General features: G+C 37.1%; 1 protein-coding gene across 1 annotated transcript in view; it reads right to left on the reverse strand.

Annotated features, from left to right (window-relative positions):
- FAF1 (Fas associated factor 1) overlaps positions 1 to 26,541 on the reverse strand; it is a 171,525-nt gene that overhangs the window by 126,427 nt on the left and 18,557 nt on the right. The window contains exons 3-6 of the mRNA XM_082483796.1: positions 7,822 to 7,868; positions 4,622 to 4,830; positions 1,126 to 1,217; positions 682 to 770 (exon numbers count right to left, since the gene is read on the reverse strand). Coding sequence (XP_082339922.1) covers positions 682 to 770; positions 1,126 to 1,217; positions 4,622 to 4,830; positions 7,822 to 7,868 — 437 coding nt within the window. The remainder of the gene's footprint in view (positions 1 to 681; positions 771 to 1,125; positions 1,218 to 4,621; positions 4,831 to 7,821; positions 7,869 to 26,541) is intronic.

A 26,541-nucleotide genomic window follows, 5' to 3' on the forward strand; every position in this document is an offset into this window, starting at 1 on the left:
AATTCATATTTTCCTGGTAAAGAACGCATACAGGTCTGCCTTTGTGAAAGGGAAGGCTGGGAAAGAAAACAAAGCAAAGTAATCACAAATTACTTTACAGGAGTAAAGATTCCATTTACCATAAAATAATATTTCATTTTGAAACCTTAGCAACATTCACTGACATGTGAACACTCATGGTTAACATTTGAGTATTCAAAGCAGTAATAAAAGATATTCTGCTTAGAGGAAATCGATTATTTAGCCTACCTATGTACATTTTAAAAGTCTAAGACGACAAGATAAAATAATGTGACAAACATTTCAGAAAGAAAATTCTGATCTGCTGGCAAGGATTTATACAAGTTTACGTTAAATGAAGTAACATAATGCAGTAACTTCCGAAAGGCCAGCTCTCAGTTCCACAGGGACTAAATTTTTGTTAAATTAAAGTCATTGCATCTAGGAGGTGTACAAATCTGTATGTACCTAAGCGGTCCATGTACCACACCAAACGTTTAAAAAACTTAACAACCTCCTTTTCAACAATGAGGTGCTTCATCCCAACACTCACTAGAGTTTCACTACTAGTGAAAACACTTTGTAGTTACCGATTGGAGATTCCTGCAAGGATACATGTGGCTTCATAAAAACCATACAAAACCAAATCACACAAGTAGAATTTGTGGCCAAAAGACTTACCCAGAATGACTTGAAGCAGGAGGAGGCAGGTCAGGTGTTAGAACATAAAGACTATTATTTTTTGGCAAGTGTAGAGTTTTTAAAACAGTCTGAGGGGAGAAAAATCATTGTAAGTATAAAACATTCACCAATTTGGACATATTTTATTTCTTTTAATTATTGATACTTATTTACAGTACCACCAAATACTTTGCTTTGGGATATACTTACTGTTAACTTCCTAACACCCTTTTTGTAAGTAGGCGGCGTTATATATAAAAACAACACAATCTCAAGTGATTTGTCCAAATGTTTTTTGCAATGTTTTAATGTAAGAGTTCCTTGTATGCCACCCAAGACATCTAACACTGTTTGAAACTCATAATTCTTGCATTGTAATCCCCACCCACAGATGCTCAGTTTGAAACCAAATTCAGTTAACTGAAAACACAGTTGAAAACTTACACTATCATCTACATCTCCAGTCTTCCACCCTTTTAACAGCATTTTAGATGCAGGAATCTGAAGTTCATTTTCTAGAATATGTTTGATATCTCCTGAAGAGAAAACAAAGAAAATATATAAAATATACACACTTACTACTTTATTTCAAAAAGTACTGAGTTATAGTTAAAAAATGAGAGCAAAGAAAAATTTACTATGAAAACCACTTTTAATCTAGTTACTCTTCTAACATACACTTCAACCAGTAAAGGACAAATGAAGCTAAAAAAATAAAAAATCACATAAAGCATGAATGATTGGAGAATCACATGAGGATATGATGATTTGGACATGTATTTGAATACTTGTAGACCACGTATGCTAGACCCACACATTTGCAGAGGCATGCTATCTGCAGCAATGGGCTTTGCCAGCAATGAAGAGGGTGAGTGGTTTTGATACCCCATTACATCTTCAACAGTCCCGACCTAAAGGACTGGATTGTTCATACAATTTAACTGCTCCGACAGCTTCTTCAATACTTTGCACATTGCGATGCTCTCCTCTCCCTGTAGTTATTACAGTCCCAAAATAATTCAGGCTGGAAGGTATCTCAGGAGTTCATCTAACCCAAGCTCTTTAAACGCCTAATTAAACCGGTTTAGTCAAGGATCTGTCCAGCGGACTCTTGAACACTTTTAAGGACGGAATTTTAACAATTTCTCTGACTAACCTGTTCCAGTACTTCACCACTCTCACAACTTAAAAAAAAACAAACAAACAAACAAAAAAAACCCAACAAAACAATAAACCACCTTATATCTAATGGGAATTTTCCATGTTGCGAATTGCATCCATTGCCTCTCAGATTATTGTGCACCTCCAAGAAGAGTCCAGCTCCTTCTTCTCTGTGTCCTCACAGCAGGTAGTTGTAGACATAGGTAAGGTCTCTACATCTCCCCTTCTCTTCCCCAGGCTGAACAAATCCAGTTCTCTGCACCTCTCCTCCTATGTTGCCATGTGCTCCAGTCCCCTGACTATCTCGCTGGCCTCTGCTGGACTCACTGCAAAATGTCAACATCTTCCTTGTACTGGGGACCTCAAAATTGGATGCAGTGCTCCAGGTGCAGTCTCACAAGTGCTGAAGAGAGGGGAATAATTATTTCCCTGGATCCATCAGCTACACTCTTGCTAACAGTCTAGGATGTGGCCGGCCTTCTTCACTGCAGGGGTGCGCTGCTGAGGCACCCCTAGATTCCATTTTTTATGAAGTTGTTTTCTAGCTTGTCAGCCCTCAGGCAGTTATCAGACAGGATAACATAGGAGTTACCCTATCCCAGATGCAGGACTTCAACTTTGTTTTCTTTGAACTTCAAAAGGCTCCTCTCAGCCCATTTCTCCAGGCTGTCCAGGGCCCTCTAAATAGCAGCCTTATCCTCCACAATATCAGCCACTTTCTCTGATCTGGTATTTTTTGTGAACTTACCAAGAGCACTCAACCTTAACAACCAGGTTTTTAATAAAGACATTAAGCAACACTGGCCCCAGGATCAATCCCTGCGTGACATCCCTAAACTAGTTACTGTTCACTAGTCAGACTTTGAGCCCAGCAGTCCAGGCAGTTATCTACCTACCTTATCAGCCCACTTATCCAGTCCTTTTCTTAACAATATGACTATAAGAATACTACAGCAGAGTATGTCAAAGGCCTTACTAAAGTCAAAGTGACATCCATCATTCTCTCCTTGTTCACAGAGCCAGTCATCAAATCATAAAAGGCAAATAACATTGATTAGGCACAATTTGCCCTTAGTAAATCCAGGCTGGCTGTTCCAAATCTCCTTTTCTTTACTGTGCTCAAAAAGGGGTTCCAGAAAGATTTTCTCCATAATCTTCCCACGAACCAAGTTCAGGAATCACCACTGAAGAGCAGGCTCACATTTTCCTTAGCTTTTCTTTTCGTGATGAAGTACTCACAGAAGCCCTTCTAATCCCTCAGTAGTTTCAGATCCACCTGACCTGAGTCTTCCTAACTCCAAACCTGCACACTCTGGCAACACCTTTGTATTCCTCCTGGGTAGCCCCATCACTACCTTCCACCTTTGGTGTACTTTCTTTTTGCATTTAGCTTAGTCATGAATTCTTTGTTCTGTGCTGGCCTTCTGCCATGCTTGCTCCTCTTTCTGCCTGTTGGAAGGGACTGTTCTCATCCTTTGAAGAGGTTGTCCTTGAAGATCAACCAGCCCTCTTGGGCTCCTTTGTGCTCAGGGCAGTCGCTCATGGGATCCTGCCAAGCAGATCCCTGAAAAAGCCAAAAATCTTCTTTCCTGAAGTCAGTGGTTGAAAATCTACCGTTTGCCTTGCTCACTTCTCTCAGGACTTTAAACACAAGGCTGCCTTCAACCTTCATATGCCGAGATACACACAAAAATGCTACACTGACTGCCTCTGCCCTACAGCTTAATAATTTATACCTGAAAGAGGTTAATAAGAAAAGAAAAAATAAAATACTACGGCTGCAAAATTCTGATTCGATCAGACTTTTGTATGTGCTTTAGATGGAAGCCACTCAGTGTAGTGCTGTGGAATAAATACATGGAACGCTAATCAGGAATTCAAACTAATCACCACTAGGTGGCACCAGCCAATACCAAATCGAACGCTAAAGACAACTAAGGATCAAAAGCTTCAATTTCAAAATTTCACCACAGACATAAGGCTGCAGCACTGAAAATTGGTTTGATCAACTATTTCTTCATTTAGTTCCTTATTTTGATCTGTATAGAGTCTTCACTAAAAATGAAAAATTAAAAAAAATACTCTTCCTTAGCAAAAGTAAATTAATTCACAGTTGGGAGAATGTAAAAAACAACACGCTCTGCAATGCTAACAATAGCATATTTCTAACATACTGTTACAAAACGCATCAGTTTTAGGATAAAGACAATAAAACTGATAAATCTTAATTTGCACAAAAGACTCAAGTAAAAATTGAAAAAAAGAAGAATGCAATGATGATCTTCATACTGGAAAGAATTCCTCTAAATGTTGTCACTAATTCTGCACAGAAAGAGATGCCATAGAGATTTGAAAAGGAAAAGCCAAGATTATCCACTTATTAGTAGATTGCAATCTACACTAATTCTACCCCAAATTACATTTTCATGCCTCAACTTAATCAGGGATCTTCATTATGTTTCTGAAGCAAGTTCATAAGAAAACTAGATTTCAAAATAAATATTTGATAGATCACTAACCTTTACAATGGATTAGTGAAATTTTGCTTTTTTAAAGCTGCAAAGAGATTTGAAAATGGTTAGTAGCTGTGGAGGCTGCATTTTCTGGGGGATTTTTTTTTTCTTTTTTTGAGGGGTTTTGGTTTGCTTTGCTTTTTCTTTCCTTTTTTTTTTTGGTTTTTTTTTGGGTTTTGGTATTTGGACTATTGGGGTTGGGTCTTTTTTGTTTGTTTTTAACAATTTTACCACAACAGCTTTCATTTCATTTTACAAATCCTTACCAACTGTGGAGCTGTCTTCAAGTACTACATCCACATTTCTGTCTCTGTACTCAACCCTGAAGTCAAGCATTCGAGGTTGTCTTTCCACTATTTGTCTTGATGGCACTACATGGCGAAATGCTGAGGATGAGGAAGGAGTTGAAGAAGCTGCTGTAGAATGACTTGTGGGGCCATACGCTGGTCCATGTAAAGTCTCTCCACCGTACTCACTGAAAGATATGAAGATAAGAAAGTTTAAACAGAACAGCTTGATATGTTTAATTACAAGTTAGCAAAGCAAAGCGAACAGTATCATTCACTTACTATGATTCACAGCACACACCTCTTGAATAAACTATGCTGTTGTATCTGAAAACACTTTTATTAATAATTAGAAAATAACTTATCACTAATATTATCATTTCAGTGACTCAGAAATGCTATAGGAGAACAGCTTAGATGGCAAGCATTTAAGCCGTTATTTGAGTCTGAAGTTCACTATGTAATTAACATCAGAATTATCCTGAGAAGCATTATTTCCTGTTCCAGGAGTGCTGTGACCATATGAAAATTGGCACCATGGCAACGACCAGCTTTCTACATCATTGGGCTAGTATCAAATGGAAATGAGAATAAGAAATAAAGCTTAAAATACTGCACGTGGATTGGTATTTTCCAATACCAAATTAGTGGAAAACAAGTCAGATATAAAAATAGTTATGTATTTAAGGTAAATAAATTATGATAATGAGGTATATATTGCAAAAAATACCTAGAAGTACAACAGTAATGCAATGCTGAATTCTAGCTTGCCTTCAAATTCAAAATCTTTCAAGCCTCCTGGACATTCATATAAGGATGTCTCCATACCTGGCTCAAGGACACATACAGCATTACATGTCAGAATAAACTGGGAAACCCTCACTACCCAGAAGCATTTAATCTTCCTCAGTGAGCCTCTCCACAAGAAGCATGTAACTGGGATTAGAAACAAAGGTAACACAACATGAAATTTGAGCAACATTACTCCAGGCCAAAAAAAACTACGATGCACAGAAATTACATGGGGAAGTCAAGAGACCTCACAGGGTAAGCCTAGAGCTTTACCTTGTAGATATTCTTATCAGGAAGATTATCTGTCCTGGGCAGTTACAGGTTATCATGATGGAGGATACAAGCTAATGAAATGTATGCCCTGAAAGAATGGAAACTGAGCAAAGAAGGATTTAAGAAACACTGAGGTATAAGCTGTCTCATTTCTCTTCTTAAACAGAACTTAATCAAAAAATACTATGTGCCCTTCTTGAAGACACCACAAGATCTCTGAAAGGAAATGCTTCTTATAGCAAGTCAAATTTGTCATCTAGAGGAGGCCTGAACTTAAAAAAGCATAAATGTGGATGGCATGCATGTCACAGAAGTGCAGAATTTATACACAGGTATTGCAAATCCCATCATTGAGACTTCCACATTTGAAAAAGAAAACCATGTTATGCTCGTAAAACAAGGGGCTCCTTCCCTTCTCACATCAGCAGGCTCACAAGGATGAATTCCCAGCTACAAAGACTCACACTCAAATGTCAAAGACCCAATTCAGAGGCCTAAAGTGTAGAGGAAACAGCCTTATTTTCAGGATTTAGAAGAGTAAAAATACCAAGTGATATCTTATTGTCTTAAATCTGATTAAGTACTATAACCAAGTTATAGTTGGAAGTTATGTTGGAAGACCCAAGCAGCAATGAATATCCTGATTCTCAGGACTGGATTTTGCACCTTTTTTTAACAACACAACTGAATTATAAAATAAAGCTTTTTTTTTCCCTTCAGTAAATTAACTTACTTCAAGTCCAGTTGTATTAGTTCTATTTGATTCCACCACAAAACGCATCCTACATATCTGACTGGCAATCTCTAATGGAACATAAAAAGCCTTACATCAGTAAAACAAGCCTCATCTGAAAACCACTGGAAACCAGGCTTCTAAGTCTTCTGAGGCTCCTTTTAAACCACTTCCATTGGAATAAAAAAAAAAAAAAAAAATTGAGACACAATTGACTGTTTAATCATTTCTAAAAATAAATACATTAGCGTGGAAGAAAACTGTAAGTGGACACTGGACCAGATTATTATCCAAGTCAGCCATAACTACTCCCCAGCTCCTTCCCCCTGACCAAATGGTTCCAAACATTCTGGTATTTTGCATATAAATGCTTTGAGACCAGGACTTATTAACATAGGTAGAAAGAGTGCTCAACACAACTGAGACTTGATCTCAAATGGACTAGGTAGGCTTCATGGTATATAAACATCTCGTAATTTTGCTAAGCAAATAAAAGTTTTATCCTGGATCAAAAACTGACTCTATGTAATGACAGCTTTAGTAAGTATTGACAGAGATCCCAAAACATCACTTTACCTACATTATGTATCTTTTTTCATCATTAAAATAAACTTTTTAAAATAGTACATTGAGTATTTTTCTAAACAAAATTTTAAACACTATTTTACTGTCTCTCTCAAGTAGTTCAATTCCTGTTCTGCTGTTTTCAATTGCCTCATCAGCACTTAGGAACTTATGCTTCAGTGACTTCAAGATATCCAGGCATCAGTATACAAGCCAAAATTTAATTCAGAAGCTGAAAAAAAAATCAGTAAAGCTACTTTTAGAAGGGAGCAACCTTTATCTAACACAGTATCTGGTGCTGTAATTCAACTAAAAGAAAAAAAAAAAAACACTACAAAAATACAAACAGTTTTGGCCAGGGTCAGGGGACCATGGAATATCAATACCTTTAAAAATGCATAAGGAAAAAGAAAATACTTAGCCAGGAACATCTGTGGATTTGCCTTGCAAATTTTTAGATCTTTGGAGAAAAAAACAAACAAACAAACAAACCCAAAAAAACCCACACCACAAACCAAGTCCTGACATCCAAGAAAGCATACCAAAATCCAGACTTAGTAAAGAGTGAACCCTGCACAGAATGACCCAATAACCAGTGAATTCAAAATAAAAATTAATTAATTTGAATAGGCGTTCAAGCTGGTCCTCCATCAGTATGGGGAAAATCGAACATTAAATGAGCTTTGCCAGGAATAGAATTTGTGGGTCCAGAAACTGCTTTAAAAGGAGAATTATATCATCTTCTTAGGATTCAGGAACAAACACTGTAACTACTAGCCAGCATCATTCTCTGTGTGTACTCGTCTTCTATGCTTACCTTTGTAGAATGCCGTTTTCTTGTGGTATTACACCATTTATAGCTGCCTGAAAAGAGGAAACAAATTTTGAGTCAAGCACACAGAGCAACAAAAATAAATCACAACTTCTACAAAATGTTTTAAAGAGTGATTAGCTTGCTCTAAAATACGCCGCAAGATGTTCTCCATTCAGTGAAAATTCTTGGTAAACGATATTGTCATTAAATTACCTGCAAAAAATAAAAACCTTATCTAAGTGAAAATGAACATGCGCTGAAGCTCAAGCTCCTATATATGTGCGATGGATCTCCCAGATGGAACGTATGGGAATAAACTGCATGGCCCATGCTCAGTAAATCTCACTCTCTATACACTCGGTACTTTGTACATTCCGTACATGCATACAGTGAACATACTGCTTTCAAATACATCCAGCTAACTGCGCACAGACACGGCAGCCAGACAGCACGTACACAGAAAATCTGTTTCCCAGAAGTATCAGACCTGCACAAACCTATAAACCTGCGCAGCTGCACATACCCTGTGTGCTGCAAGCCTGATGTCTTCACGAATTGCTGAAGTCGGCGCAAACGGCTGCTCAACAGTGCACATGCCTCCATCACACCTACGCCTTCCAAACCTGCTTCCAGCTCACGCATACAAATGCCATCTAGCCGCCTCAGAGTCCTCACGTGCCAGGGAATCGCAGAAAAGGCTACCCCCAAAATTCAAACAATCTTCAGGTAGAAAAGGAAGTATCTTTTAAGTAAGGTTTATGCGGTTAAATATCATCCCGTGCTGTCCAGATCATCAGAATAAACAAAGTATTACTTATAGATGTAGCAGTACAAACCTGGCAAGCTGCATTCAGATTTGGTCTTATTTGAAATTACAGAGTTATTACCTCTAAAAATATCTAATGAATTCTATCTCATATTAAAACGCATTATTTTTAAAATAGCTGCAATATATCCCAGTTGCATTTCAAATCCCCACTTCTACAAAATTGTCTTCTCAGCCTGTTACAGCATTGCTCCATTCTGCGTTACAGAAAGTTTTAATGCATTTCCAGCACATCCGATGCTATAGAAGTTTGTATAAACTTTGAAATTATATGTAAGTCAGGATGAGGGCAAAACTTGGAAAGCAATTAAGACTCTCTTCAGCAGTATTTAGAAGAGAAGTTATTTCAGACTGCTTTATACCACCAAAAAAGTGTTTTAAAATAATCTCAAACTTTGTTCTGATTATTGTTAGAAGCCATGGGAGTAAAGATGTCAGAACCCTACCTAAATTCAGGCTTTTAATCCTAGCCCAGTAGCGGGCAGATAAGGTAAAATATCACGGGAGGAAATTTGACAAGGAATGAGAAAGTATTCAAAAAAATCTAAGGAGGAAAAAAACAGACCTCAAAAGACTAATTCTATTTCTGGTCTTTGATGATCTTTGTAATCACTATTGTGTTCACAGGTACGTATTTGTTAGGCTTAACAGGGAGATTAAAGAGAGCTTGTAGCATCCCACTAATCTCCATTTTTCTGCTGCACCAGTAGCGATTCACGCATTTCTACTATCGCAACTTCTAATATCCATTCTCATGTGTCAGATATACATGACCTGTTGGCCACTATACTTCCTGAATTAGTGTCTGGTCCCTGATGAAAAAGAGAGCGCTGACATTTAGAAGCTTATAGGTTCCCTGTACTGCAGGAGGATGAAGCCAAATATTGCAACTGAACTATGGACAGTCATCACCTACCAACATCATTTTTGCAAATTGACATAAAAAATGCACTTTAAGGGCTCAATAAACACAAATCTTGATATTGTCTATTTTTAAATGCTATGCTTTCTTTCCCTATGAATATATAAACATGAATTTTTACAATTTCCATTAACAGTTAAGGCTACATAAAGTCAAAAAGTATTTCTGCTGAACTCAGCTAAGTAACTATGATATTGCAATAAGATTTATCATGTATTTAGAGACAAATATTGCACAAATAATAGCAAAAAAAGCAGACAAGGAAAAAGGTCACAGGTATCTGTAAGCTACAGCAACTACCCAGGCTGTATCAAATTGCAGTGAAAGCAAAGCTTCCTACCAGATCAGTTTTTAAATCAGTTTCTCCACCGTGCATGGCAATAATCAGTGGTTTCTATTTAACAACATGTCTCGTTTATCATCATTGTGGTTTTTGCAGTCATACATAGCTCTTGGTCATGTTCATCTAATAAACCTCCAGGAAAACGTGGGAGGTTTTGTTTTGTTTGGATTTTTCTGGATTGGCTTGCCCCTTCCATTACTGTTCAGCAACATAAATTTCATTCCCGTCAATCAACAGGTAAAGTTGGTCGAAAGACAAAAATATCCTTTATTTTGTATCTGTAGGATGCAGAAAGCAAATACAGGTTTTTGTACCACAGGATCAACACTAATAATGATCTGCAGGTGCAACAGAATTTCTCTTTACTCTGAGAAAAAGAAGCTGCTTCAGCTGTGAAGAACTATAGCACAGCACGGTCTTTCCACACTTTTTCTGTCAAAGCTCATGTCTCAGTCTCAGAGGATCAAATCAGCTCAAACTTTTTCTAAGCCTAGTTAGAGGGGTTAAATACGATAGAGGCTCCAAGCTATTTTCTTTAAAACTGAATAACTCGCTTGTTCACATCCCCAGTTTTGTAAACTTGATGAGATTTAAGGGGCACAGCAGTAAGAAAAAACAGCAGCAGCATTATGTACTTTTTTGATGGAAAGACCTCTATTAACCACACTGTAAAAATAAAGAGTCTGGACACTGTTTGTTAAGCAAGATGGAAGACTAAAATTATGTAGACGGCAAATGGGAGCAGTGCACATGTCGATAATGCATAAATATTAAATACCCGTGTTCTTACAAGACATCTATAAGTAGACTCTGCAAAGAAAATAAGAAAAAGGAACAACCATCTGCTTTATGATTTCATAGGAGTAAGGGTGTGACTATTTAAAAAAAAAAAGAATAGAATATGAATATATATATATGAATAATTATTAAGGCAAGATCTGTCCCAGGCTGTTCTTCCCCAATTCCATCCCCTTAGAGAAAGGATCAGGTCTCTATGGTTAAGTAAACAGTCAAAGATTTTATTTTTTGTCTTTCCAAATAGGGATCATTTGATCATCAAAACCAGCCTGAGTGACTAATATACAGTAATTAAAAAGATGTATTACCCTTGAAACAACTTTAATAACAGATGCAATAAATCTATTCAAGGGTTATTAAATATAAAGATACCGTGTCTGGCTCAGAAAATTTCTTCAGTTTCCAATAACCTGTTGCCGAGAGTGATACCAGGGATGCAGCACTCCATGCTTAACACTGTTCTCACCCTGTATATCCATGACTGTCACTGCGGACACTGGGTACCGCAGCTTCAACAGGTATTTACCTATTCTAATGCTACGACTATTTAAAGAGTGAAGCTCACTTTAAGTGGAAAATTATAGGGATTTGATAAGATTTTTTTTTTTTCCCTAAGCCAAGAATCTTAGGTGGGTCTCAGTGCTACCCATATACAAACTCTACTATAACGATGCTTAAACTTGGAACAGAGGAATAGAAGCAAGGACATAGTTATTGTTTCAATGATGATATTCAAACAACTGCCAGGCCCACAACTTATTCTAGAAAATTATAAGTCAAATTTAGTTATTCTTGATTTATACATTTTGTATAGAGATATTAGTCATAGATCCAGGAATTGAAACAGTTTGTTTAAGAACTTATTAAGCCCTGCATGACCTGATCTAATTGGACCTGCTTTTGACCAGACAGACATCCAGAAGTAACTTCCAATCAAAATTACCCTATGACTACATCACCCAACAGTATAGGATTCATCAATAAACAGTATCGGGAATCCTGTTCATTTAAACAAATGGGAAGAGAGGAATACAATGTAACACTGGACCAATGAGTGCCAATTACAAAGGTTCAAAGTAACAATACTTTTTTTAGTGTTTGTTTCAGCAGCGAGCTTCCAGTATCAAAACATATTAAATCCAACTTTTTTGCTGTTTCCCACAAATATAGGTAACAATAAAGCAATAGGGTTAATAAAAGGTTACCAAATTAATTAATAGTTTGGGCAACCCACAGACTCCGCAGTATTCCACAAACAGACTGAAATTATTTAAGTGCCTAAAGAATGTTGTGAAACAGGCTGTGAAATTTAAAGCTTTTCCTCAAGGGAATATTAACTTAAATAGATTAGTCAGTTCTGACTAAATGTGACTATCTTTTATGAGTACAAAACAGTGTTAGAGAGAAAAACAAGGACCACCATTTCTTAATAACCTGATGAAGCAACAATGATGATGACTTCGCTCAAAATACACAATCATAGCACCAGCCATTTAAAAGCAATTAAGCACATCTTACAGTGACTCCCAGCCCAGAGGGATGACGGTCCTATGAATAATTATGAACGAACTGTGGTATTTTAGACAGCACAACCATTAAACTCCTGAGTTTAATGGACTCGGACTAGATCTGCCAATCACATGATTTAAAAGCAGAGGTCTACATATACTCATTGTATATTCAAACAAGGTGGGGAATTCCTTCCCCTTCATGAACTACAGATGGGAGGTACTTCTTAAATTTCCAGAATTTAAAAGTGATGTTTAAATGAATTATCTCAAGAGTTAAAGGCAGGCCCAGGCAAAAGCACAGTTAAAGACTTTTGCAATGGGTGAGGTGGGAGAAAAACTTCTTGTTCCCTCTTCTTTCCAGTCTCCATACTACACAATAGTTTTGGCTGACACATACCCTGCCCTAGATATAGATCCTTTAAAACAGACATAGACCTGTTGGAGCGGGTCCAGAGGAGGGCCACAAAGGTAATCAGAGGATTGGAGCACCTCTCCTACGAGGACAGGCTGAGACAGTTGGGGCTGTTCAGCCTGGAGAAGAGAAGGCTCCAGGGAGACCTTATTGCAGCCTTCCAGTAGCTAAAGGGGGCCTACAGGAGAGCTGGGGAGAGACTCTATTAAGGCTGTAGTGATAGGAAGAGGAGGAACGGCTTCAGACTGGAAGAGGGGAGGTTTAGATGAGCTATTAGGAAGAAATTCTTTGTTCTGAGGGTGGCAAGACACTGGAACAGGTTGCCCAGAGAAGCTGTGGAAGCTCCACCCCTGGAAGTGTTCAAGGCCAGGTTGGATGGGGCTTTGAGAAACCTGGTCTAGTGGGAGGTGTTGGAACTAGGGGGGTTGGAACTAGATGATCTTTGAGGTCCCTTCCAACCCAAACCATTCTATGATTCAAACCTCTATCCCAATTAAGAGCAAGAGCTTTCACAAAGCACAACATAAGATCAACTCCCCAAAACAGAGTATTAGAAAACACATCTCCAAGCAAAAGAAAGCAAGTTCAAGCAGCGTGATGCTGGAAGAACAACCCTTTCAGAAGAAGAGGCTAGAGAGATGCAAGTACCATGCACACGTGAAAGCTGAGTGAGTTTCATTGAGATAAATAACCTTATCAGCTTAATGCAACTAGTACAAGTTTATGTATGAATCATCTTACACAGAAAAGCCTTATTTAAGTTTGCCTGAATACAGCAAGTATTCAGTCTACTTAATAAAGGCCACACAGGGCTTTACATTTGTGTAGCTAAAAATTGAGAAGGTTTACATTAAACAAACACAACACACGAATGAGCATAGACACAGGGTAATAGGAACTGCCATAGCAGATGATTTAATCCAAAATCCAAAGACATCCAAGCAAACGGTATCAACTGCTTCAGAAAGTCCCAGGGAAATATAATGGAATAACTTGCTCGTGGGGCATTTTCTTCCAAATCCCGATTTAATATAGGTCTGACACATTCAGATTTCTAGTAATCATTATTTTTTGTTGTATTCCACTTAATGTAATAGCCTCATAATCTACACATTCATATATGAAACTTAGTAAGACCTTTCTTTGATGAAAGGATTCATTTATTATGACTTTCAAAAAACTATATTCTTCCCCAAATGCTACAACTCATGGATTTTCCTTTTGGTTTAAAATGTCTGGTAAGCTAATAATAGTAAAAAAAAATCTGCATTTTGTGTCTGTCCCGCTTAGTTTGCCTTTTCTTCCTATTATATGTTTATCATTTCCTTGATATAAAAACAATTTCTCTCAAATCACAAATTCAGAAAGTTTACCCCACGCTGTTTTCTATAGCAGAAGACAGCTCGCCATCTCAGAGGAAGGGATGCTAGCAGCTTCTGGGACTATATTTTGAAAAACAACCAAAAAATGGTTGGTTTGCTGTCTCACACTACAGAACAACTAGAAACCTATTTTAATATTTGAGTAACCCTTTCAGCACCTACTCTTATTTCTCCATCTGATAACACAAGTGAATATAACACCGAAAGCTACATACAAAACGTCACTATAGAGGGAGAGATGACACGCAAGACAAATGTACTGTGGTTTTGAGTTCTGTAGAATAAAATAATGATAACTGTTATATTTTGGAAATATCAGCCAGTATTCCCGTGTCCATCCTGCCTGAGGATCACTCAAGACTTGTTGAATTTAAAGAAATGAAACACATTTTTTCTAAAAGCTAAAAGTGTAGTGAAATATACTAAAAGGCCCTCGTTAAGCAATCTAAAATACACTAGAAAAATTATTTCTTATCTTTTGTATTTTATGATATATTTCCACAGCATCAAAAGAGTCATTTATACTACTCTGTTTACAATTGTAATTCCATTGCAATTAATTCTACTCCTAATTTGGACTAAATGTGATATTCCCCCTGAAATACAATACTCTTACTTTAGTTTTGTTGCTTTCACATGATAAATTGCTTATCCTAAAGATTTAAACTCCATTATTTTATTTGATATTCAAACAAAATAAATGGATGATAAAACTCAAAAAGCTTTGTACAAGGGGAAGCTTAAAGAAAAAAAAAAAAAAAAGAAACAAAACGAAACCCAAAACTGAACAAATCTTATACATGAAAGGAACAAAAAAGTGAAAGTGAATTTTAAATTGCTTCCAAACTATAAATCTGTGAGACAAAGGAACATACTTTTGTATACAACAGTAAAGCAAAACAGGAGAAGCGCAAAGATTTATTAGTTCCTTTCGAGCACAGAAGTATTTCTTACAAGAAAACTAACTTGCAGGGTTCTGCTATATGCACATATTTCAGTAATAACAGTAAATGTTTTTAAATAATGCTCCCCTAATAAATTTCTTTTTGACAAATACTAATTTGGGCTTGTATTTTCAACACAACTGATAATAATGTGTAATACCAGATGTAGATCCGTCAAAACATTTGTTCTGACCTGCTGATAACTGTGATTTCAGGAACCAGATAAAAAGTAAGACTATGCATAGACTTTTCTTGTGATCAGTTTACAACAATAAAGTGGAAAATTTGGGAATAAACAGCAGAATTTTTACTAACTGATGCTGACAAAAACATACTGCAAATATTAGTCAAATACTGCAGTCAACCTGGCTTAATAAAATAAAGGTTTACTGAAGTCAGCTGTAATACAGTCACTCCTTTCGACCCCAAGACATTGAGATTGTATTATGGCATTCCCAAGCAGAGGAATATGGCTTCTTGCGGCTTTATGCAACTATCAAATCTTGCCTGTTACAGGCAAGTCTAAGGTGTGTTATTCCAAACAAGAAATTCCATAAAACGTTCAGCAGAAACACCAATTATTTTAGACCAGAGACTTTTTACAAACAAGATACACTATCACCTTCCTACACACACAGCTACTTTGAGACCACTATTTTAACAAAGTAATGACTGCTATGAGTTTAAGTTCTAAAAAATATTATTCAGTTGGGATTTTTAAATGAATGCAATAATATTTAAATTTTAAAATTTCTAATTATGCCCCAGTAATAACAGAAGCAATCTCTACCTTTGTTATCTTTGGCAGGCTTTTCAAGGCAAAGAAATGAGTCAGCTTTTTCCTGTAGCTTGTGTTATACTTGCTGGCGGTTCCCCAGCTTTGCAAGTCTCAAAGTATTTCCAAGTGCTAGACGTGAAGTTACACCCACAAAGTTTTTACAGAATGCCAACATTTGTCCCCATCGTGGTTAAAATTTAACCAAAAGCTGTAATTGGACTACAATGAAATGTCTTCTATGCATTCTGCTTTATTTCAGCTTGCTTTCTTTACAACAAATATACTTCATGAAAAGCTGCAAAACAATAGAATTGCTAATAAAGCAAAAAATTAACATTTCATCAAAAAATGCCACATGAATGTATTCATACAGATGATTCACTTCATCAGCAAGAGAGCACGCGTTGAAATAGTTCACAATTAGCACTCTAGATGTGGTTTCCCATTTCTCCCTACTTCTTTGGTGGCTTCAGCAAACTTTTTCCTGTAGGTCCTACAACATGCCGACATGCGCTAGGAAGCCTTTCAACAGTTAGATATGCTTCTATAATCCCGAGGGAAAAAACCCACATTTTGCACAGTTCTTTAATTTTATATTGTCACTGCATAATTCCACAAACAAAGCGCAATCTCAATAATAAATTCATAACTGGATGTATTTTCCTAGTGCAATGAAAATAAGTAACATGAACGAACGGATTTATAAGAAGCTTATGGATCAGTATCTATCTGAGCTGAAACTCTATTTCAGCAGGAATAAAGGGAAATAATCTTTTCTGAACTATCCAGTCAAAACTTATTTGTATCAAAAAGGAGGAGAGTAGACCATGACGTGTCTGCTACTTTCTGACACACATCTATAGTTATCTTGGCCCTAGTCATTAACATCACAACCTTTTACAGTACTACTTCTTCATCTTCTAACTTAACAGAAAGGAATGCTTATGCTTGATAGCAAAACATATTTTGTTATTCCTTCAAACATTAAGCTAGACAGCAGGAGAGTCAGATAAAACAAAGGCTATGCCTGAAAAAATACCTATGTACTGAATTCCCACATTTCTGTCCTCCTTCTAATTATTTTATGTAATTTTGAATAACAACACTAATATGTACAGGTTGGGGATAGCTACCCCACAACAACATACTTTTTGTTCAGCCTTAAAAAATAAATTCATTAATAAACAAACAAATAAAATCATTATTTGCTATAACACACTAGCTCTAAGCAAGTACTGAACAGACAGAAGAGGGATGAAATCTCAGGACACAAGATAGTTCAGAAAGTCCTAGAAGTATTACCTACAGACTAAGGCTCTTTTACTGAAAAAGTGTAACAGTATGAAACGTCTTATATGACAGTTTTCAAATTAGCCTAGCCATAGTCAGCAGACTGCCTAATCATTAATCAATAACAAAAGAATAATTATGCAAGATTTCACTTAAGAGTTTGGAACCCAGAAAGTCTGTTTCAAAAGTACATAACCTACAATTTGTCTCACAGTACATCTCCTCATACCTCTCGACAGCCTATGCTAAACTGCAGGTACCGCAGCAAGCCAGGGCTTCCAGAACCAGCTAAGGAGAGTTTATTTAAATAAAACTAGGACAGAACTGTTAAGATATCCAACAGTATTATAAGTAAATCCATTTTTAAAATACTCCGCTTTGAAAGCCTGATGGGTCTAGATGACTCCTGGCTTCTGTGATTAAATCTTTCACAATTAAGGTTCACCTGCAAAACAGTCACAGCATTGGCACAGGTGCTGGTTCTTAAATTAAATAATTTACTTAATTTTTCTCCTACTCATACATTCCCAGCATGACTCCATGACAGACTAATCACTCATCAAACACACTTTTTTTTTTTTTTTTTTTTTTTTTTAAGATGTATGCAAGTTTCAGTTCAACTAGTCACAAAGTAATACCAAACCACTTACATATACCTCATTACCAGCCACATCACTATTAATATTGTCTAGAAATTTGCTCTTAAATTTGAATGTCCTGGGACAAAATAATGCTAAGCAATCTTCACAGAAATTGCCAATACAGAGGTACCAGCCTCTCAAAATACATATTTGTATAACCTAAGGCGGGTGGGTAATGCCTGCCTATAGCTACAACAACACTATCAGGCACTACTGTGATCTCAGGTGCTGCCATTTGGTTATTCTCAGAACACAAAACTGTCTATTACAAGAAACAAGAGTTTTGTTCCATGAATAGAATTCTAACTTTATTAGTCCCATTGCTTGTTTGATCACTATGCAAGAAAAACTTAAGGAGCTTATTTCTTAAGTAACTAAATTCCATCTGTTACTTGGAAAGGAGATGCACAGCTTACTTTACTTTACAATGTTGACAGCAAAGTTTTACCTAAAAATCTCCTCTTCTCTCTTTCTGGCCAGATGTTAAAATTTCATATGCATCATCACAACAGCGTGGTTACAAATTACAGCCATAAAATACATAATCACAATCCCTTCATTATCCTTCAGTGACTAAAGCAGGCTTTTTCTATTAGAAAAATTAAAATCAATAGTTATGAAACAAAATAAATTATTTTAGATTAACATAATCCCCTTAGTGTCTAGAAAATTGTCTACTATATTGCAAGTTAACCATTACATTTGCTAAAATTGTGAAGGGGTGAAAGATATGGGTTTCTTCACAGATACTGAAGAATTATTCCAGTTTAGCAGGAACTAAAGGGCGTTCATTTAGAAGCCACTTTGCCCAAGCTATAGCAGTTTCACCCTGTGGGAAAGATATATACTCCATTACACTTCCCTTCAATCAGCAATGTGAGAATTACTCTCTTCTGCTGAATCAACAAAACTGCAATGCATGCATGAAACAGCACCAAAGAGAACACATGTTTAAAGCCATGACTCTTAACTCCTTTAATTAAAAAAAAAAAAAAAAAAATTAAAAAAACAAACCCTACCTCCTTGAGAGCTATCAGTTTTTCCATCCCCCCAAATGACTGCCTGCAAATTGAAGGACAGACCAATTCATGCATTTAACCCCAATTCATGGTTTCCATAAAGTTGTAAACTGCACATCCCTTGGCTTCAATCCATTTAAACGTGGTAGACCAAAATGAGCCCTAAATACAGTTAGTCCCTTACTAAACAAATAATTTTATCATGTTAAAACTTTAGCAGTGCCTTGAAAATAGGAGACAAACATGACACTGCACAGCACCAATTTTCCACGATGACAGCTCAAGTCCTCCCAAGCACTGAGGCTTTCAAGACTTATTCCATGAAATAAGCACAACGTCTCAGAAGAGGTGCAATTTAAAGAAATTAAAACTGTTTTCACTGAATTCCCAAACAATCTTTCTTAGACAAGGCTTTGGCTTAGTAATTTGCTTAGGGGTGGAGGAAGAAGAGTTTGTATTTCTTACACATTGACCTGCCTTGGGATCAAAAAAGAGACAGAAATAAACTGAAGAAACCAATCGTCCCTCTCTGTCCAGTACACAATTTAGCTATTATTTGCTGGAGTAAAGTACATTTTGAGAAGGGTTATTTTTTTGTACCTGAATAGTCCCATGCAAGATCCATGGGAATCTAATACAGTTTGGGGATAGCAGACTACAGACGAGGAAAACAATTAATTGCAGTTTTCAAGTCCTTCTCTACAGACAAGCCAGAAGCTAGCCCCTTCCCAGCCTCTTTCTTTACAGGGGGAACACTGTGAAACTTGAGATTCTTGGATATTTACACAATATCAGCAGCTACAGCATTGATTACAGCTTTCATGGGTTTCCTTATAAAAATCACAAGATATGGCAATGCTAACATGATCCAAGCAGTGTTTCTCAACCTCTTTTAAAAGAGCAAAGGGTCATCCAAACAAGAAAACAAACCCAAAGACCACCTAAGTTTTGGGGGAAAAAAAAAAAATCCAAGGGACCAACCTATGTAATAAAATAATAGTTTAATTCAAAACAATCAAAAGATTAGAAGATACAAGTTAGACATTTGCTACTTTTATTCTCCCTTTAGTATGTTTGTTACCTTGCTTGCATGTGTCAGAATGTGTACATGACAATTTTATTGGGTTTGGCTCCATTTTATTTTAAACTGTAGTTACTCTGTTGACGACTTTCTGATGTCTAACAGACCACTTGTAGGCAACAGACCAAGACTGATACAGAAACACAACAGGATAAATTGCAATCTGTGCTCTCGTCAAAGTCACGTGAAATGACTGTCACAGTGGCATTATATCGAACACTCTCTTACATCACCCAAGGTATCAACTATTGCTGTTATTAAAAGTCTCAGAAGAAAGCAGTTAGGATTTGGTAAGAACACAAAGACTGGGCTACCTTGCTGCTAGCAGATGTAATCTTCCTTCCTTGAAGCACTCTTATTCTGCGTTCTGCAAGTAAAGAAACTTAATTTCCTCCACATGTATTAGTGGTAGTGTTTGGATTTTGGTTTTGGTTTTTTAATAGATGAATGTGCATGCAGCTGTGTGGAAAGTCTACAACTGCCTATAGATCTGCGTATTTCATATGGTCTTCAATGCAGAAAAAGGAAACATCTGTTTTACCCCAAGATGAAGGCATTCAAAAGTAAATAAAACAATGAATTTAATAATCATAGTTTTTTTAAGAATTAGCTAGTCATCTTTGCTACCCAGCTGCACAAAATACACAACATGTATCTGAGCTTACTCAAAGACACAGAAATGTCACTTTGGGAGCTGCAAAAAAGCTGGAAATACAAAGAACGAAAAATCAAATTATTTTTGCAAGCAGGGAACCCTAATTTAACAGAAAATATATTAAAGACTTACAAAAGAGATTTCTGTAGTCCCTTATAAAACTAAAGTTCACATACAATTTAATTGTGTCCTACTAGAAGAGATTAATGCTGCAGTTGGACACACAAGAAACCTGCAACTCCTGTATTTCCTGGAGAACAGGCACCCTGCCCACAGGACGCTTCCACCAGCGGGATGCCTGTCCACCGACACTGCTTGTCATTACCTAACTCAAAGCTTCTTTATTCCTTAGCTCTGCTGGCAGCAGGATTTTGAATGCTGTCCAGGCTACTCCATGCAGTAACGGCGAGCATAAACTAACTGAGCTGACAATAACATGTTTGACAGGACACCAAGATCTAGAAGAGGACACCTGTCTAAAATAAAACTTGAAAAACTCCTTAAAAAAAAATTTCGGGATATAAGCCTCTGCTTCCCACAAGCAGATGCGACTGTCCATTTGACCACAAGAAGAATGTTATTAATACACAGATAAGTCCATGTTGCCAACAGTGAAAACGCCCCAGATCTAGTCCTAGTGAGAGGAGCCCACCACGAACTTCTCACTACTCCCACAGTGAGTGCTGTCAAATGTGTGCCATATTCAGTATACAACTCTGAAGTAAAGAAAACAGCAGGTCAACAATACAAGATAAAAGGGGACAACGTGATGAACACGATCACTGTAATGTGTAGTCCTGGTTCTCCAGCCACTGAAACGCAGCCCACTTGGAATGAAACAAGGGAGCTGCAAAACATATGACAATACTGTCCCACATTCAAGGAAAAGAAATGGCCTTGGGCCAAACTTACTAATCACCTGGTTTCTGGAGGCAGGCTAATTCAAATTGATCAAAAAAGCGTACAAAGAGATACCATATCACAGCTTTTGCAGGGCAAACCAGTTAGAAAAAGAGACAAAAGACATCATTAGTGTATTAGTTTGTACCAATTTGTATTAAGATTTACTATACATTATAACAAAAGAACTAACTTAAAGGTTAGAAAGCAATAAAAAATACAAATAACAGATTATTGATAACTGTCAAGAGCCAATGGATCATTTTCTGCCTTGGAATCCCATCTAAACTGGCACCTCCAACAGAAATAAAAAAGAAAAACTGTAAAGCCCTAGGCTCATTTTTCTCAGTTCAATTTTTTTGTTTGGATTTTTTTTTTTTTTACATCTTTCTTTCCAAAAGACAACATTACATAGAAGTAAATATAAATTCATAAACAAAATGGGTACTTATATTATTAAAGAAATCCTGTCTGACAAATAATTACTATTTTTAAAGAGGTTTTAAACAGCAAGATGCAAAAAAAAACCCTCATCACAGAATCATTTATGTTAGAAGGGACCTTTAAGATCAAGTCCAACCGTAAACCTAAAACTGCCAAGTCCACCACTAAACCATGTCCCTCAGCACCATGTCTACCGATCTTTTAAATATCTCCAGGGATGGTGACTCCACCACTTCCCTGGGCAGCCTGTTCCAATGTTTGATAACCCCTTCTGTGAAGAAATTTTTCCTAATATCCATCCTAACTGCCCCACCACACCCCCCCCAATGCAAACTGAGGCCATTTCCTCTTGTCCCATCTCTTGTTACTCGGGAGAAGAGACCGACCCCCACCTCGCTACAACCTCCCTTCAGGTAGTTGCAGAGAGCAGTAAGGTCTCCCCTCAGCCTCCTTTTCTCCAGGCTAAACAACCCCAGTTCCCTCAGCTGCTTCTCATAAGACTTGTGCTCTAGGCCCCTCACCAGCTCCACTGCCCTTCTCTAGACACACTCCAGCACCTCAAGGTCTTTCTTGCAGTCAAAGGCCCAAAACTGAACACAGTACTCGAGGTGGGGCCTCACCAGTGCTGAGTACAGGGGGACGATCGCTGCCCTAGTCCTGCTCACCACACTATTCCTGACACAGGCCAGGATGCTGTTGGCCTTCTTGGCCACCTGGGCAAACTGCTGGCTCATATTTAGCCGGCTGTCAACCAACACCCCCAGGTCCTTTCCCGCTGGGCAGCTTTCCAGCCACTCTTCCCCAAGCCTGTAGCACTGCACGGGGTTGTTGTGGCAAAAGTGCAGGTCCTGGCACTTGGCCTTGTTGAACCTCATACCATTGGCCTCAGCCCATTGATCCAGCCTGTCCAAACGTCTGCCTAAGTTATCCGTTCAAAAATAAAAATTATAATTGAGAGTTGAAGCTTTATAAAAACAGATGCTCAGAATACACAACTTTCTCCTTCCAAGGTACAGAAATGATTTTTGTCAGCCATCCCTTGGAAGCTACGTACAACAGGAACTGCAAGGCATCACATCTCCAGGTGCACTGAACTGCAGGTTTTACTGAAGTTATATTGTGCTTTGAGCCTCTACCAGAACACAGAATAATGAAAACAAGTATAGCAGCAAGGCACAAAGGTCATTTTAAGGATATATTTTGAAAACAAAAACCAGAGGTTTTTTTTAAATAATCATTGTACACATTCATAGTGAAGTGAATATGGGATACCTCCCCCCCTTTATTTTGATGAAATTTATTTTCTTCTTAAAGTGATATTAAGGAGTCCCTACGTTACAATGTCTATTGGAAAAGACATGAAATAAAAATAATTTTTAAAACCAGTGATCAGGAGTAACAACAGAAATGGTCATACTGGAAAAAGTAAAAAATTAAACATGGTGAAACCCTCTTTTCATTCAAAAATCCTGTTCTGATTACCAGTACAGAACATAAAGTCATGCTATATACAAGGGATTTTGACCTTTTCACTGAATCTGTGAAAGCTACAGGAGACCAAGTTTTATGCACAGATACAAGCATTCGATATCAGGAGAGCAAAGAGCTATTACCTATATAATAACCTCATACATACAAAGGTCCATATTGCATAGGGTACACTAATGGGTCATTTCCTTTAAATCTGTACCATCATCAGAAACATTTCAAAAGACACATAGTTGTGATTTTTCATACTTTTGTTTTATTGCCTTTACACAAAGTTTAAGATACATTTATACTGTCATTCTTATCTTCAAATGCCAAAGCAGAAGGCCATAGTTTAAACGGGCAAGCTGTGAAAACCATCGGATTTTACAACAGACAAATTCCTCACTTTTGCTTCCTCAGATGTTAAAAATGATTGTAAATTAATAGATCTAAAGAAATGACACTCGGGAAATAACATATCAGCAATCTTGGCAGGCTTAAGAGAGTTGCTGGATCCATTCATTGCAGAACAGTTTCATCACGATGAAGGCCTGAAGAGATCATTATATTATGTATGTTGATCTTCTGTATCTCACAGAACATCTGTAACATTTCATTGCTGAGCCTATGATAAGCCTAGTAATTAGGCTACAGTGTTCTAATACAGGAAAAAACCTAAGCTGTTATATATGTGTCAGACCACCACAAACACCGAGTCATATGCAACAGTGGGGAACTAATTATTGGCAAGATTAGACTTCACCAAGCAATTTATATGCTGTTATTGTATACGAATTCCTCTGCAGCACTCTCGTGATCAATTTGATTTTAAGCACTTGAACAATGTCTAGCAACCAAACATTTATGAAAGACAGTTTCCTGTATCACTTCAAACAGCTACAAACAAGATTTGAATGTTGTAAAACATACACAACTCTGAGACATTTAAATACAATTTATTTAGTTCCAAGTCAAAGATAAATTAATGGCAGTTTATGTTGTCTTAAAGTATCCCATATAGAGGAATAGACATGAAGACTTCTAATTGGGAGTGGGTAATCTTTAAAAGTTCAAAAATAGGAAGCTAATGTTTCAGTTCTAAACTGAATAGGAAAAAAAAAGTCAGATGAATTCTTAATAAAAAACATAAGTGGCTACTAGAAAAAACAAACCAAGAAAGGAGTTCCTTACACTTTACTCAGGTTTGGCTTTGTTTACAGGCAAGACCAAATGTCCAAAATATACCAAACACTCCCTGAAGTAACAGGAAGAACCATTGGTGACATTTTAACCCTTGATCTACTAGCAAGACGGGGGGGGGGGGAGGATGGAGAAAATAAGCAGCAGGAATATTGCATCAGTGCAAACAAAGAAATACTCAAAAAAGCTTACACAAAAACAGAGTACTTGTAGCATGACATTAGAAACTGTTTTGTGAACTACACAACCTCTGCTGCCTCTGTGCATTCTGATGTACTTATCTGTCAGCCTATTTCAGTAAGGACTTCACTGTTTCTGTTTTGGGATCCTTCTGCTTTCCAGCTTACCAGGACTACTTGCTCTTATTTACTTTGGCTGAAGTCGCAGAGAAATAACAGTGCCCTTGAGTCTCACAGAGTTCATGAAGCAACAGATGCTCAAGGGAATCTTCAACCTGAGTCCCCAGCACAGCCTCTGACAGTGCACGACTTTTTTTCCCCAAAAAGCAAAATGGAATTGAGATACAGACAGCCTGAATGAAGAGCAAGACAGCAATCTGTTCTGAGGCAAGAACTTCCTTAACTCACTCTTTTGGTTTTTCCCTAATGCTGTAGAAGTGTCCCTGAATTTAGGTTGATCACAGCCTAACAGGATTTGCTTCGCTTTCTACTTTGTATTACCCTGGGTGCCTCATGGAAGCTTTCCTGATCAAATACAGACCTCTGATTTTACTTACAAAATCATGGAAGCAAAAGAATCTACATTAAAAAAAAAAAAAGCCCTCCCAAAAAAACCCTGAACACCTATGTAACTGTATTTTACTACACAGGTCATGTTTATCAAAAACTTGAAATAAGCCTGTGGATAAGATGCACAAAACTAAGTGAATTTAGAGAGGACAGCAATGATGTTCTTCCCATTTACCTAACAGACTGGTGGTCCAAGGATGACAGAGGAACCCTTAACAAAATCATCACTACTACTTCGCTACTGTCTTCATGATTTGTGAACCGAGTAATACGAATTTTGTTTTCCTTAGAAATCCAAAAAAAGGTTTTGCTCTGTGTTGAATGAAATAATTAGTGCCAAGCAGAAGGATTTTTAAATTTTTCATCTCAGCTAAAAAATTCCAAGACCTTTTGGTTCAATCGCAATAAAGCCTTCGCTCCTCCCCAATTTCTTGGCACTGAAGCTGTACTTGACTACTGAATCAAAGGTATATAAAAAAAATAAAAAAGAAAGAAAGAAAAAAGAAACCCAAAACAAACAAAAACACCCCCATCACACACAGATCATACACTTTTAATTTAAAAATAAAAAAGCTACATTTCTTATAAGTCATAAGTCTTTTTTTCATGTACTGTTTGGACTTTTGAAATGCAAAAATCCCTTGCCTAACAGCGAGATGTCTGATTCTCTCTCAAGCTAGCAACTCCTTTTCTTCTAACGTTCACATTTCATCTTCTCTCCTCTTTCTTCACTCTTCTGCTTCTAATTCCCTGTTAGATTAGCATGATTTGGTTTTCACTCCCTTTTTTACAAGAAGGCTGCTTTTAATAAAAAGCAACCAGTGTCCTACCAATGGCAGACTCTTAGGGCATCTTCTTCACTTTTACTCTCCCCAATTTATTTTTATTCCTCCACAACTTACCATTTCCTTTTCATAGACACTCCTCTCATTCATCTTCTGTTTAGTCTGAAGAACCATGTACTTTCCTGAAGCACCTCTTACATCCCTAATTTTCTTTCCTTTCTTACTTTCCATATGCCTTTTTTAAGCTTGCATTTTTGGGGTCATTACTTCTATTCCCACTATATTATACTTGTAGATCACTTAATCATCATGAATAAAATTAACTATTTAAAGCTATTATCATAGCCACTTTCATAGCTTTAAATACTTCACTCTCCCTTTCTGCTCGTTCTGGAGTCTCAAAAGAAAAGAAAAAAAAAAAATCAAAACAAATGGTTGTTCTTACCATTTTTCATCACAATTCTCTCATTCAGCCCCACCTGTGAGCATTTATTTTAAAGCATATACTTTACAATTTACAAATCCCCCAAAACCACATCCAACTGATTTAATGCATTGTATTGAGAACTTTAC

The sequence above is a fragment of the Vanellus vanellus genome, assembly GCF_965231255.1.
Source record: "Vanellus vanellus genome assembly, chromosome: 5".
NCBI classification, from domain to species: domain Eukaryota; kingdom Metazoa; phylum Chordata; class Aves; order Charadriiformes; family Charadriidae; genus Vanellus; species Vanellus vanellus.